At 45.8% G+C, this 11,403-nt stretch overlaps 1 protein-coding gene and 1 long non-coding RNA gene across 3 annotated transcripts in view; both read left to right on the forward strand.

Moving 5' to 3' along the window:
* The window catches only part of Stam (signal transducing adaptor molecule), an 86,280-nt gene extending 82,267 nt beyond the window's left edge, over positions 1-4,013 (forward strand). For both annotated transcript variants that reach the window (XM_075690725.1, XM_075690726.1), the window contains one exon: positions 3,755-4,013. In XM_075690725.1, coding sequence (XP_075546840.1) covers positions 3,755-3,827 — 73 coding nt within the window. In that variant the 3' untranslated portion in view covers positions 3,828-4,013. The remainder of the gene's footprint in view (positions 1-3,754) is intronic.
* A 2,126-nt stretch (positions 4,014-6,139) lies between these two features.
* LOC142580009 (uncharacterized) lies at positions 6,140-11,054 on the forward strand. Its single transcript, XR_012827523.1, has 2 exons — positions 6,140-6,873; positions 9,741-11,054. It is a non-coding gene; the product is annotated as an uncharacterized LOC142580009 (long non-coding RNA).
* The last annotated feature ends 349 nt before the right edge of the window (positions 11,055-11,403 follow it).

Consider the following 11,403-nt stretch of genomic DNA (forward strand, 5'->3'; position numbering starts at 1 on the left):
GATACGTAGCTGTGGCCTTTAATTTTGTATCTGGATATCTATAGGAAAGTGAAATTCGGATCTGAAATTATGAAAAAAAAAAGCTTCTCCATAAAATCAATAAAAACAAAAATGTTTCCGATTGCATTCTTGCACATATCTTCTGGACCACTCAGCTAGGTTTTAAGTGCGTCAGGTCGACTAGTGTACAGTCGCCGACCATTTATTCGGACCTCACGGGGACTGCGGAAATGTCCGAATAAATAGGTGTCCGAAAAAGCAGATTAAGAAAAAACAATGAAATTTTTTATTTCCACGCACTTATTCGGGCTCGGCAGTAGGCTTGAAGAAATCATGAATGCGCCGTTGCACGCTGTTCCGTTTACACGCAATCAGATAAGCCTGAATCTCTGAGAGGGTCGTACGGTCGCTATAGGCCGCTGAAAGCACAGTCAGTGCTTGTACACGCTCCGCATGCGACGGCAGCATAGCACATAGTGCATCATCTTCCTACTCAGAGTCATCGTCCGGCGGTGCAGCAGAAACCTGACGAATGATCTCCCTGTCGTCGAGTTCTGCGCACGTCAGTACAGCAGTGTCAGCACCTGTGAAACTGTCAAATGAGACGGTGTCCAGAATCGCAATGCTATCATTGTGCAGGTCTCGGCAGAACATTTTCAGTGTCGGTAGGGAGCACATCGGAAGGCGACAAATCTTAGGCCTCCCGGCACCCGCTTGTCGGCATTCCCCAGCGCAGTCTGCGCGGGCACTGTCGGCGCCATTAGACACTTGACGCGATGTTTCCATATGCCACGTTGGATCACCGGAACCTCAACACAGCACACAAACAAACACCACCATGTCGACACCAATCACTCAAACGAAAAACACTGCCAACTCGCAGTGTTGTGCGCGAACAAACAAATCAGCTACTGAATTGTCTTGACATGGCTTACTAAGCTGGAACCGGAACTGCTGTAGAGCCACTCTATCGAACCAGGCAGAAACGATGATGATGAGCGGGGATTTGCAGTAGCGCCACTTTGTGGGGCAGCAAGGAGGCTCTGTTCAAAACAAAAACGGCATTCAGCAAGTTGAACCATTCACTGGTCAGAGTCGGTGCATGGTGCTCTCGATCGAGTTGGCTCAAGGAGTGTCCAAAAAATCAGACTAGAGGTTGCAAGGTGTCCGAACTTTCTGCAGTTGTTATACATTATGGTCTATGGGGAGAATGGCATTGCTGCGAAGCAGACCGAATAATCGAGCATGTCCAAATTTTTGGAGTCCGGAAAATCAGTTGGCGACTGTAGTTGGTTCGTGGTAGGCTTTATTTGACATTGTGACGAGGTTCTTTCAATTAATTAATCCTAGCTGAGGCACTGCCTTAGTGCATGAAGTGACGAAGTCGTTCGTTATCACACTGCAAGACATTCACTAAAGGATATCCAACACAAAGAGGAACAGAAACTCTGCAAACTAATCAAGCACATACACAAAATGTAATTAAGTCTCCAAAGAAAGTATTAAGGCCAGAAAGGGCCTACAGTTTCATGGTCTGCAGTGGAGTTGCAAGATGAACTCGAGGTGGCGACGGGGGCTGCCCTTGGAGCGTAGAGGCGGTGCTGAAGATGGGCACTGTTGAAGAAGAATGCTGGTTATCCTCAGGCGAACACCCGGGATTCAGTGATGTTGGAGTAAGTCTGGTTGCGTCGTCAAGAACAAGGGCGGGTGGCCTTGGATGGTAGAGGTCTCGACGCCAGACACCAAGTCAAATGGCTTCACCTCTGCTCCCAGTGCATGGACTTCATTTTCCCGATGCGATCATGAGAATGCGGTTCGTGAAAACGCGGTGACACGGCCCTGGAAGGTTGCATTGGTCCAGTAAAAGGCGCGAAACACGGGCCTTACTCCCGACGACTTCACTCCTGCGCCTGGAGCATTGGCGAACTCCTTCCTCCACGCAGGCTTGTTGTTCCACGTCACCCAGACTTCTTCTTTTCTCTCTGCTCGCTGGTTGTTGTTGCTGTTCGAATTCTTTCTACGGCACGCTCATGCCAGTGCTGCAACGTCTCGTCATCGCCTTCGCATGGCTGACCCACTCCGATCACAGCACTCGTGCACTTGACACATTGGACATGCAGGCAGCTAGCGTCGGGACAGTTTTGCCTTGGCAAGGCAACCTCCTCTCCTCCACGGCTGCTGAATATTCCAAGACATTGTTAGCATTTGGTGCATCGTAGGCAGTCGTAACTCTAGAGAACGGCGTCAGAAGAGATTGCCATGCGAAACCTGACGGCCTGGCTTCATGCTCCCTCCTATTTCTTTTTTAAATCTCTGCAATTCTGCCTCTAGAGAAATGCCTGGAAAGTGAGTGACCTTGCTTGCGGTGTCAGAAATCTGCATGCGGTGCTTGCTGATCTAGGAGACCATATCTTCGTCACGATTAAACTGGAGTGGAGCACGTGCCCCTCTCATGCTTTAGAAGGCCTGTGTTTGTTTGTTTCACTTTGTATGTGCCATATCTTTACTGTGACTATGTTTAAGTGTTTGTTGTAAAAGTAGGACCCTTTAAAAAATATTTTTTATTTCTTCACATAGGATAGGAAAATCATAAGTGCACCGAAGTATGGTCACTATAACTGATGGATTGTTATATCTAGGATCGTTATAAGTGGGTTCGACTGTATGGTTATACTTGTTCTTTCATCCAAAAACTTAATCTAAAGAGTTTGGGAAAAGTAGGCCACAGGCTTGCTGGAACACTTTTTGTTATCGGAACCTTTGCCGGTAAGCACTTCTAAGTAAGATCCCTAAAGAATGCAGGATGATAATGCCACACATCGGCTGTGATTTTGTACATTAGTATCAGTGCAGCATAGACAACACAGTGAACGCAACTAAGAACAAAGCTCTGGCATTGGCCGCACCTAGCTCTCGAACTTGCCATCTGATAGAATGTCATTCATCATCACTAAAATCCAGTGCTGGACTTCGTTTTCATTTATGTGTGACTCTAGTGTAATCTTAGAACCGCATTCCCCCAAATATCAAGTTGCAGAAAATACAAGTTTTTTCTTTTCTTCACAATTTCTGGCTTTAAAATGCACCTTATGTTATATTCTGGTTCCTGACACGAACATAACATGCCTTTGTTGCCTTGCTCTTCAAACTGCTGCAACTCAGCAACTGGTTGCCTGAGCTATGTGGAAAAGCCAACCCTATGGGGTCACTACAATCTGGCGAGGGCACTGGTCTTGTCACCTGCATTCGAATGTCGGGTCGTCTGTTTCTCATCTGAGTGCGAAGCTCACCTCAGGGTACCGGCCAACCATGCTTACCACAGTTTTTGGGTCTTGCAAAGATGGAATGAGTAGTGCACACTTCAGTGTGTGTGTGTGGTTCAGGAAGAACTGGATGCTTGTAATCGCTTACCTGGGTTAGTAGTGCGAGTCACCTTGAATTCATGGAGTGCTTTGGTTTTATCAGTTGATGTTGATTTTAGTGCAATTAAATAAAAATAAAAAATGCTGGCCTAGTGTCTTTTGTAGACTTAGTTTTCCAATGAGGCAAACAAAAGTTCACTGTTCAGTTCCGGCATCGACTTGTCTTTTTCAACGCATCAAAAATGAGCCCACCTAGTGGCCACGCTTAATGGTCTCAGTCCTAGGGTCCGTCATTAGAGGCAATTTCAAATTGGAGAAACCTTTGGATTCAGTGGTCAAGGTCGCGGTACATGCTACGAAGTGCAGAGTGTCCCTCTCTTACTTTCTCGCAGGGCCGGCATTCCAGCACCAAGCATGGCCGGCCAGGGAGCGGCGGCAACACCCGTGGGCTTTCCACTGCTCTGACCCCGGGTTTCTCGTCCGGGGCAGCCGATTGATTGCGTTCAGTGAAATAAATTGCTCCTCACCAGGCCACCTATGTGGGTGACGATAATGTGCGCGAGGCAGTTTGGTTTCTTCGCTCGTAGCCTGAGGGTTTTTAAAAGGATGTTTCAGACCACTTGCAAATAATAAAGTCGTGTATGAATTGTCGCTCGTGCATCACTTTTTGGGGGGGGGGGGTGCAAGGGCAGTTTGTGATTGAAGGAGCTGGCTGGTTGGCAGCACCATGGCGGGTTGGTGGCACATCACAATACAGTGTACACTTTGTGGTTTTTTGTGGCTTTTGTACGATTTTTATATCAACAGGACCGCACTCGGAATCGCTCACACCCCACGAGGCTTGTGTAAGCCTTCGTGGCAGCATGTTTGTAGCAGTTCTTCATGCTTCTGTTTTCCCAGTGCAAAATGCCACTGTGGAGCGCTTCCTTAATTCCTACGCCACTTCCAATGAAGACAAACACTCCCATCTAGCACATGCAGCATAAGGCTACCACGATCTAAGGCACGTGTATCATGGACAATAAAGTTTTTTGGTGTACCATTACAACCCCTGCGACCTTACAGCACATGCGTGGCTCAAACTGGGATGCTGCTAGCATGTGTGCACCATGCACTATGGTAAGGCAACACCATGCACTGAAACATGCACGACACAGTCAGGGGCTCGCACGCACTACCTTCATGTGTCGTGGTCTGGCCAGCTGGATCGCTTAGTTTATTCACGACTGCGGAAAGCTCTGCATTTGCCACTGCTCTGCAGAGGTTGTTGAAAGAACATGTTGCAACGGCATTAGTGTAGTCTGCCTTGAAAAAAATTTAGCGAGCAAGTTTTCGCACATTTAAAGGTTTTGTGACTGGGGGAGGGCGTTCAAGATAAAATTTCTGGGGCGCAGAGGGGATGGAATGCATGTTTTGTCTGCTGGACATCTAAAGTACAATTTCCTTGAGACATTTCCATTGATCCGTGGGCATCACAATTTGTTCTAAGAGTGACCACTGGACAATCCGCAGAAAGACCGATGAATATTGCGAGGCAACATCCCTGGGACATGCAAGGGCAGACGATCGCACATTTCTCGGCAAAATAAATTGCCCAGGAACAATACTCGCCAGTCTAAACGAATAGCAAAACTCTTTTTGGAAAGCTATTTGATTTCACGCACAAGTCCATGCAGACAATATTATGAAAGCATGTCCACAACTGAGCCAAGTTATACCTTTGCCATTTCACCCATTGGCTATCTTCGCGATGACTGGAATAAAACGATTTTTAAATGGGTACTTTTAAACCACCCCTTGGGCTGGATGGGAAAACACATTCCTTGTATAACGTGCAGCTGTGAACATCCCGGTCACATTGACTTCATAAGTGGAGCACAAAGTCGCTACTTTGACACACTCCCTCTTTTCAAACTCCCTTTTTTTCTCCTCGCCAATTTCGAAGCTGCCAACGTCTTGCATATATTGTCATATGCAAGATTCCAATAGGAAGCTGCTATTAGCCAATACCTTCCAGGGCGGGCCGCAGGCTCGTGTTGCACGCGCATACAGTGGAGGTATATTGCCTGGAAGGTGCTGTTCCCATGGAGCGACAGTGTCTGATCGACACCTTCCATGCTGACACAAAAGGTTGACACTACGTCTCTCCTGTCGCCGCTGTCCTTGAGCAGCGGCAGGGGCCAAATTTTTGTGAAAGGTACCAAATGCGACCACTGTTTCCCACGGACAGGACCCCAGGCAATGCTAAGAGGTGGGGGGCGCCATTGGCAGCTCCAGCAGGCTCCAGTATGAAATGCGCAACCTGGCGACTGCCGTTACCGATACTGGGGGCGAGGGCTTACGGAGTCGCCATCTGTCGGAAGCGCTTCTCTTGCATAGTATGAGGGATCACGCGGCGCGCTCCCCATTGGACCACGAATATCCTCTGGACATCCCGATTAGATCCGAACATCGAAGTCCCGGTCGGGACGTCCAGTGGATAACATGAGGACATTAATTTCGGGATGTCCTATTTAAGACGTCCTTCAGACATCCACACAATTAAACTTTTGGGATCTAAGCACAATCCCAAAATTTTAATCCTATGGATGTCCGAAGGATGTTTTCAACGGGATGTCCCATACCGGCCATATGTGGGACCAACACACACTGTCCAACACGTACCACGTGATTATATCGCGGAATATTAAGTCCACGGCTACCTTCAGCGCACGATTTTAACTCGTATGCTCACTACACTGTACTCCTACGCTCATGGATGCGCGTGCGTCTAATTGTCGTACAAAAATCCCTCACGTGACCTGATCCTAGGTGCCTAGGGACAGGATCGTTTAGGGACTTTTGAGAAGGCATGATGGTTGCGCCGAGCGACGCCGTGGCGTGTTCGTTCTCGGCGTGATCGTTCACCGGCTCGCGCGGACCGCGCGTTGTTCAACGTTGCTTATGTGATTGTGCTTGCGTTGCTTGTGTGTTGGTTGTACGTACTTAGCGGGAAAGCCGCGAGTAGTGGTGATGCGACAGTGCGGCTTTCGCCATCTGTGCTTTCGCCTCGGTGACCTCTGGCAGTACAGAATCTGCGTTGTGTGACCCGTGCTTCCTTGACAATTGAAATGTCGAAGTGGCCTAGCGCCTCGGCAGCGAAGTTCTGCGAACCGCAATGCCGTGGCGTGCGTTGAATCTCCGGCCCACGCCGACCGCTGGTCGTGTGTCTCCGCAGTGGGATCAGTACTTGTTGGCTAAAAGTCGCGCAGTAGTAGTGGTGTGGCATGTCGGCTTTAAGTCTCGGTGAACTCTGGTGGTGTGAGATCCGTATTTCTGAAGAATTCATTGGTGCTGACGATTGAAATATTCAAGTGGCGTAGCGCCACGGCAATGCAATTTGCGAACCGGCGCTGTGCAGCAGCGTCGTCGTGTTCGCCCCTTTTCGGCAGCGTCATCACATCGCACATGCACTTTTACTTGACGGGACTCGTAGGCGGAGGTATTGCACGTGTTTTTCGCCACGACTTACGTAAGTAATATTGCATAAGGTGGTGTTTGCTCACAACTGTTCACGCGTCCTTGAAATAGGGCAGCGCATGTTTTCAATCGTGTTCAGCGCTAGTGCACTATCCGTCACTTCATGTGATTTACTTTTATCGTGGGCTTTACGACAATTATCGCGTAGTGCTGTGAACATAACGGAGCTTTAGTGATGTCACATGATCTGCCAGAATTCCACGAAATGCAGAGTAGATGTTTAATATTATTCGTACTAAGGGCGCGATAAGCACAGTGAGGTGGAGCCTAATATTGTGCCCTGTAATCTTCAGCTGCATTTGTGCTCGTTTTTCGCGCTCTTAGTTTTAGCAACGGGACGCAGGGTTCGGTGCAAAGTTGGGACGAATGAATGTGTATATACGTCTGCAATAACTTCACCGCAACACATTTGTTACCTTGAACATACTGCCCCGCCCGCTTTACTATAATCTCAGGTGCTCTCGAACTCTCTATTTACCGGTATTTTTATTTTCACGTGCTGAATGGTCCTACCGCAATACATATATATAGTGAGGTGAAGCTGATTAATGTTGCCAAGTGCTTTGACAGTGTCAGATCTAACAGTTATAGAATGACATGGCCAATACAACAGCTCACACCTTCACTTTAACAATTCTATTAGGACTGTCAAACTAATCTTACAGCACAGAAAAGCAACGTAAACACCTCAAGAGTTGATTAGCAAGTAATACTGGAAAGTTCAAGTCTAGTGACCAAGGGTGTGGTGAAGTGCTTTAAACATTCAACCAATACACCTTAAGTGCTTAAAAATTTCTAGCATATTGATGCAGGTTGATCAGACTTACTTTGATATTGGTTGTTTTACAATGAAAATAATAGTACTGCATAAGAGGATGCAAGCGACTCGTGTGCTGCTTGGTTATGCAAACCACATGCGTGCCAGAAATACCCAAACATGGTGCTTGTTTACATACGCTGCTTGCGTCCACTAATCTAACGCTCTCTAATGTCAGCAGTATAAAGAGAGGCTGTAAAAATATGGCTTTGAATTTCACAACTCCAATTTTGTTTCTTCTGTACTTGTACAACCTATGGTTTTGTGACAGTATCTGCCTAGCTCATTGCCACATTTTGCGACAAAAGCAGTGATGATTCAATCAGAGTTGCCTGTCCTAATATTACTCCAATAATTCTTTAAACAGTTCATTTTTTAAGCACAAAGCATGTCATGCCCAACTAGAAAATTAACCATGCAATAATCTACTAGAAGTGGCTAAAAAATCAGCAGTCTTCTGAAGTCAGCTTGATTTGCAGCTGCTAAAATTGGCTATTATTGAATTAGGGCAAGGAAGAAACGGCTTGAATAAACATATGTCTCATCAGAAAGTTGCGGTGGTGTGCTGCAGGCTAAAAGCCGTTTTGGCATTGGTCTACCTCTGTCCCAAAACCAGGCACCACAGCCAAGGCGACTTCACTTGGCTTTGACAGCTTCAAATTCGCTTTCACAAGCACGTAATACTCAGTCGAGGTGAGCTCAATGCACATCACCCGCACTGGGGATGCAAAGACATACGGCCAAGAGGATGCCACCTTGACGAAGCAGACACCACAGAGTGCACATGGCAAAGATGGAGTCATTTTTCAGATGTTGAGGAATCTTGCCGAAACAAGGAAGCAAGCACTATTGCTTGTAATCAATGAAATCTGGAATATTGGAATTCCTCACAGAGTGAAAACACTTGGTCATGATGCCACTACCGAAACCAGGCATGAAACCTGACACCATATACAACCTTTGATCAGTCTCACTCACATTGACAGTGTGCATATTGACTGAAGGAATGTGCCTCGCGAGGCTGAACCAGCATCTGGGAAAGACAATAGCCTCTTTCTGCATCAAACCATCGTCAATGCCAGCCGCTTTGGAGGAAAGATGTATCGGTTCTTAGTCACAGTCCAACCAAGAAGGATGTTGAGCACAGTCTGCAATGAGGAGGTACTGGTGGCCTTTCGTGAAGCCTGCCCAGTCATTAGTGATGTGAAAGCCTCTAATGCAACCATATGTTTGAATATGAAGTTATAGTAAACAGCCAAAGACTTTTACCAACTGCACAGGTGGAAATGCAGGTAAAACCCGGACCAGCACACTTGGTTGCAGGAGTGATTCGCTGATGAGGTAAGAAGGTGACTTAACAGTTGGTGATAAGGTACACCGAATGCAGGTATGCGCAATATGTATACATACTGTTAGGCTGAAACAGATTAATTTTCTCCAAAGCAATATCAAAAGCTCAATTTTGTTTAGGATGCCACTCATGTGCTTTAGGTAAGTGTGGACATCATCATCATCAGTCTGGTTACACCCACTGCAGCGCAAAGGCCTCTCCCATACTTCTCCAACTACCCCGGTCATGTACTAATTGTGGCCATGTTGTCCCTGCAAATTTCTTAACCTCAGCCGCCCACCCAACTTTCTGCCACCCTCTGCTACGCTTCCCTTCCTAGCAGTGTGGACAGGGTTATATACAGCGGCATAGGCAAATGATACAACTAGATACAGCTGTTATGCGTAATATTTTTTTCTGGACTAAATTCTTGCTCCTTGAACTCATTCGAGATCATTAACTGTAGCACCAAAGTAGTGGAACACTACCAGAACAAAGGCATGTAGCGTGCACATCTCAATTCTTCTTATGCCAGTCTTCTTTTTTACACCAATAGCTGCTATGGGCCAACTCCCCTGGTTCTGATGTCTACTGGTGTTGTGACTCTAATTCCCAAATTTATTGCTAGAATATTGCAGATAAAGTTCTCATTGTGATGTGTGGATTCAAACATATGATCAAAAGATTGGCAGTCCACAATTCTACATTTCAGCCACTCTGCTGAAGGTACAGTCGTGGTGAATACCGATCCTGGAGAGTGCGATCTAGCCAACAGGTGCCATGATTGGCTAACACCTGTTCAATGTCTGCGTGCTGTATATAGAGCTGGCGTCCACGCCTTCAAATTCTTACTCATCACTTTCCCCACTTGTGAAGGCAGTACTATGTTAATTTTTCTTCTTACATGTAATGACAGTGATTGGGTGCATCTGCTTTATTAATCTTCTAGTGCTTGGCTTCTCAGATTTGCTGGATGGGGCTGGTTGATGGGGCAGAGCGCGAGACCTAGCAATGGGTAGCTCAAATATAGCTTTGAGAAAACCAAATTAATTCAGCAGTAAGAAGCTAAAGGGTTGTTTTTCTGGAGACCAGAGACCAAGTCTGGATGTGAAAGAGGAGGAAGAAAACTAGTCTTTCCACTTCAACACTGGGAGGCACAACTCCCACTTATTTTACTTCTTTAAAGGAGATTACTGACTTGCACTGGCAAGTGTTCACTTCAACAAACACCGAATGAAGCAAGCTTCCTGCGCATATTTCACCATTTATTGCATCACTTTCACAGTACGAGTGGAACTCCAATTTTCGTTATGCCACAACTTGCCCAATCTTGTGTTTTGCAGTAGGATTTTAGCAGTGCTATTAAGGCACTTACATATTCGTGAATAGTAGTAGAGAAAAAAAAGTAAGAAAACAGTGGCTCTTTGTGCATCGACTATGCATGCACCTGGTGCTCTCATGTCCATTTTTTCCGCTATCTGCTAAATCGTTCTAAACAAGAAAAGCTCATACACAATTATTTTGCAGAGTCAGACAACTAAACCAGTATCCTTGGTAAGCAAGGTTTATTTATTTGGTGACATTTTCTGTGGCCCTGCTATTGGGCTTTCTTTTCATCCTTTTCCGCTGTGCAGGTTCATTAAGAAGTGACAAGACAGTTTGACAATTTTAATCACTGAAAGACTTAGCGAAACCTTTTTTGGGTTGTTTTTCCTTGCTTTCAGACTCTGCACATTGCCTTTTAAGGCATGTTTTAAGTGTTTCTTTTTTTTATGGAGAGGGCATGTTAACATCTTTTACACCATGTCAATTATGTGGTGCCATAGTGCGTTCTTGGATGGAGTCTTGCCCTTTCATTCAGTAAAATATAATGTTTTTTGTGTCATAGGCCGTTTTACATTTGAGTATGAGTGTAGCATTTCGCTAAGTTTTGCCTCTGTCACCCAAGCTTGCTACCCACTGTTGTTGACATGTGACACACATGTGACTTTTGTTCAATAAAAGGAAGTCTGTCACTTATCCTGTGCACTGGTTGTATTCTTGAATTACGATTTGTTGCCTATATTAGTTCTTTTGTTGTATGTCAGATTAGGAATGGCTATCAAAGTTGACATCATTTAATCATATTGCACACAATGTGGATGATATGTACTTGCAATATATGGCCATCATAAATAGAAGTTAATTTAAGAATAGTGCCTTTGCATGGTGGGGCAGCCATGAATTGTAGCTATAAGTTACCAGCACTGCAAGTAGCACTGTTTGTGCAGAATATAGTTCAACTCTACTACTTTCAAACATCATTGTTTTTATCTGCATTTGTATAGCTCCAGTTCCTGTGAACAACACGCATCTGGCAGAAGAGTGGCTTGCAC

This window comes from Dermacentor variabilis, chromosome 4 (assembly GCF_050947875.1).
Source record: "Dermacentor variabilis isolate Ectoservices chromosome 4, ASM5094787v1, whole genome shotgun sequence".
Lineage (NCBI taxonomy): Eukaryota > Metazoa > Arthropoda > Arachnida > Ixodida > Ixodidae > Dermacentor > Dermacentor variabilis.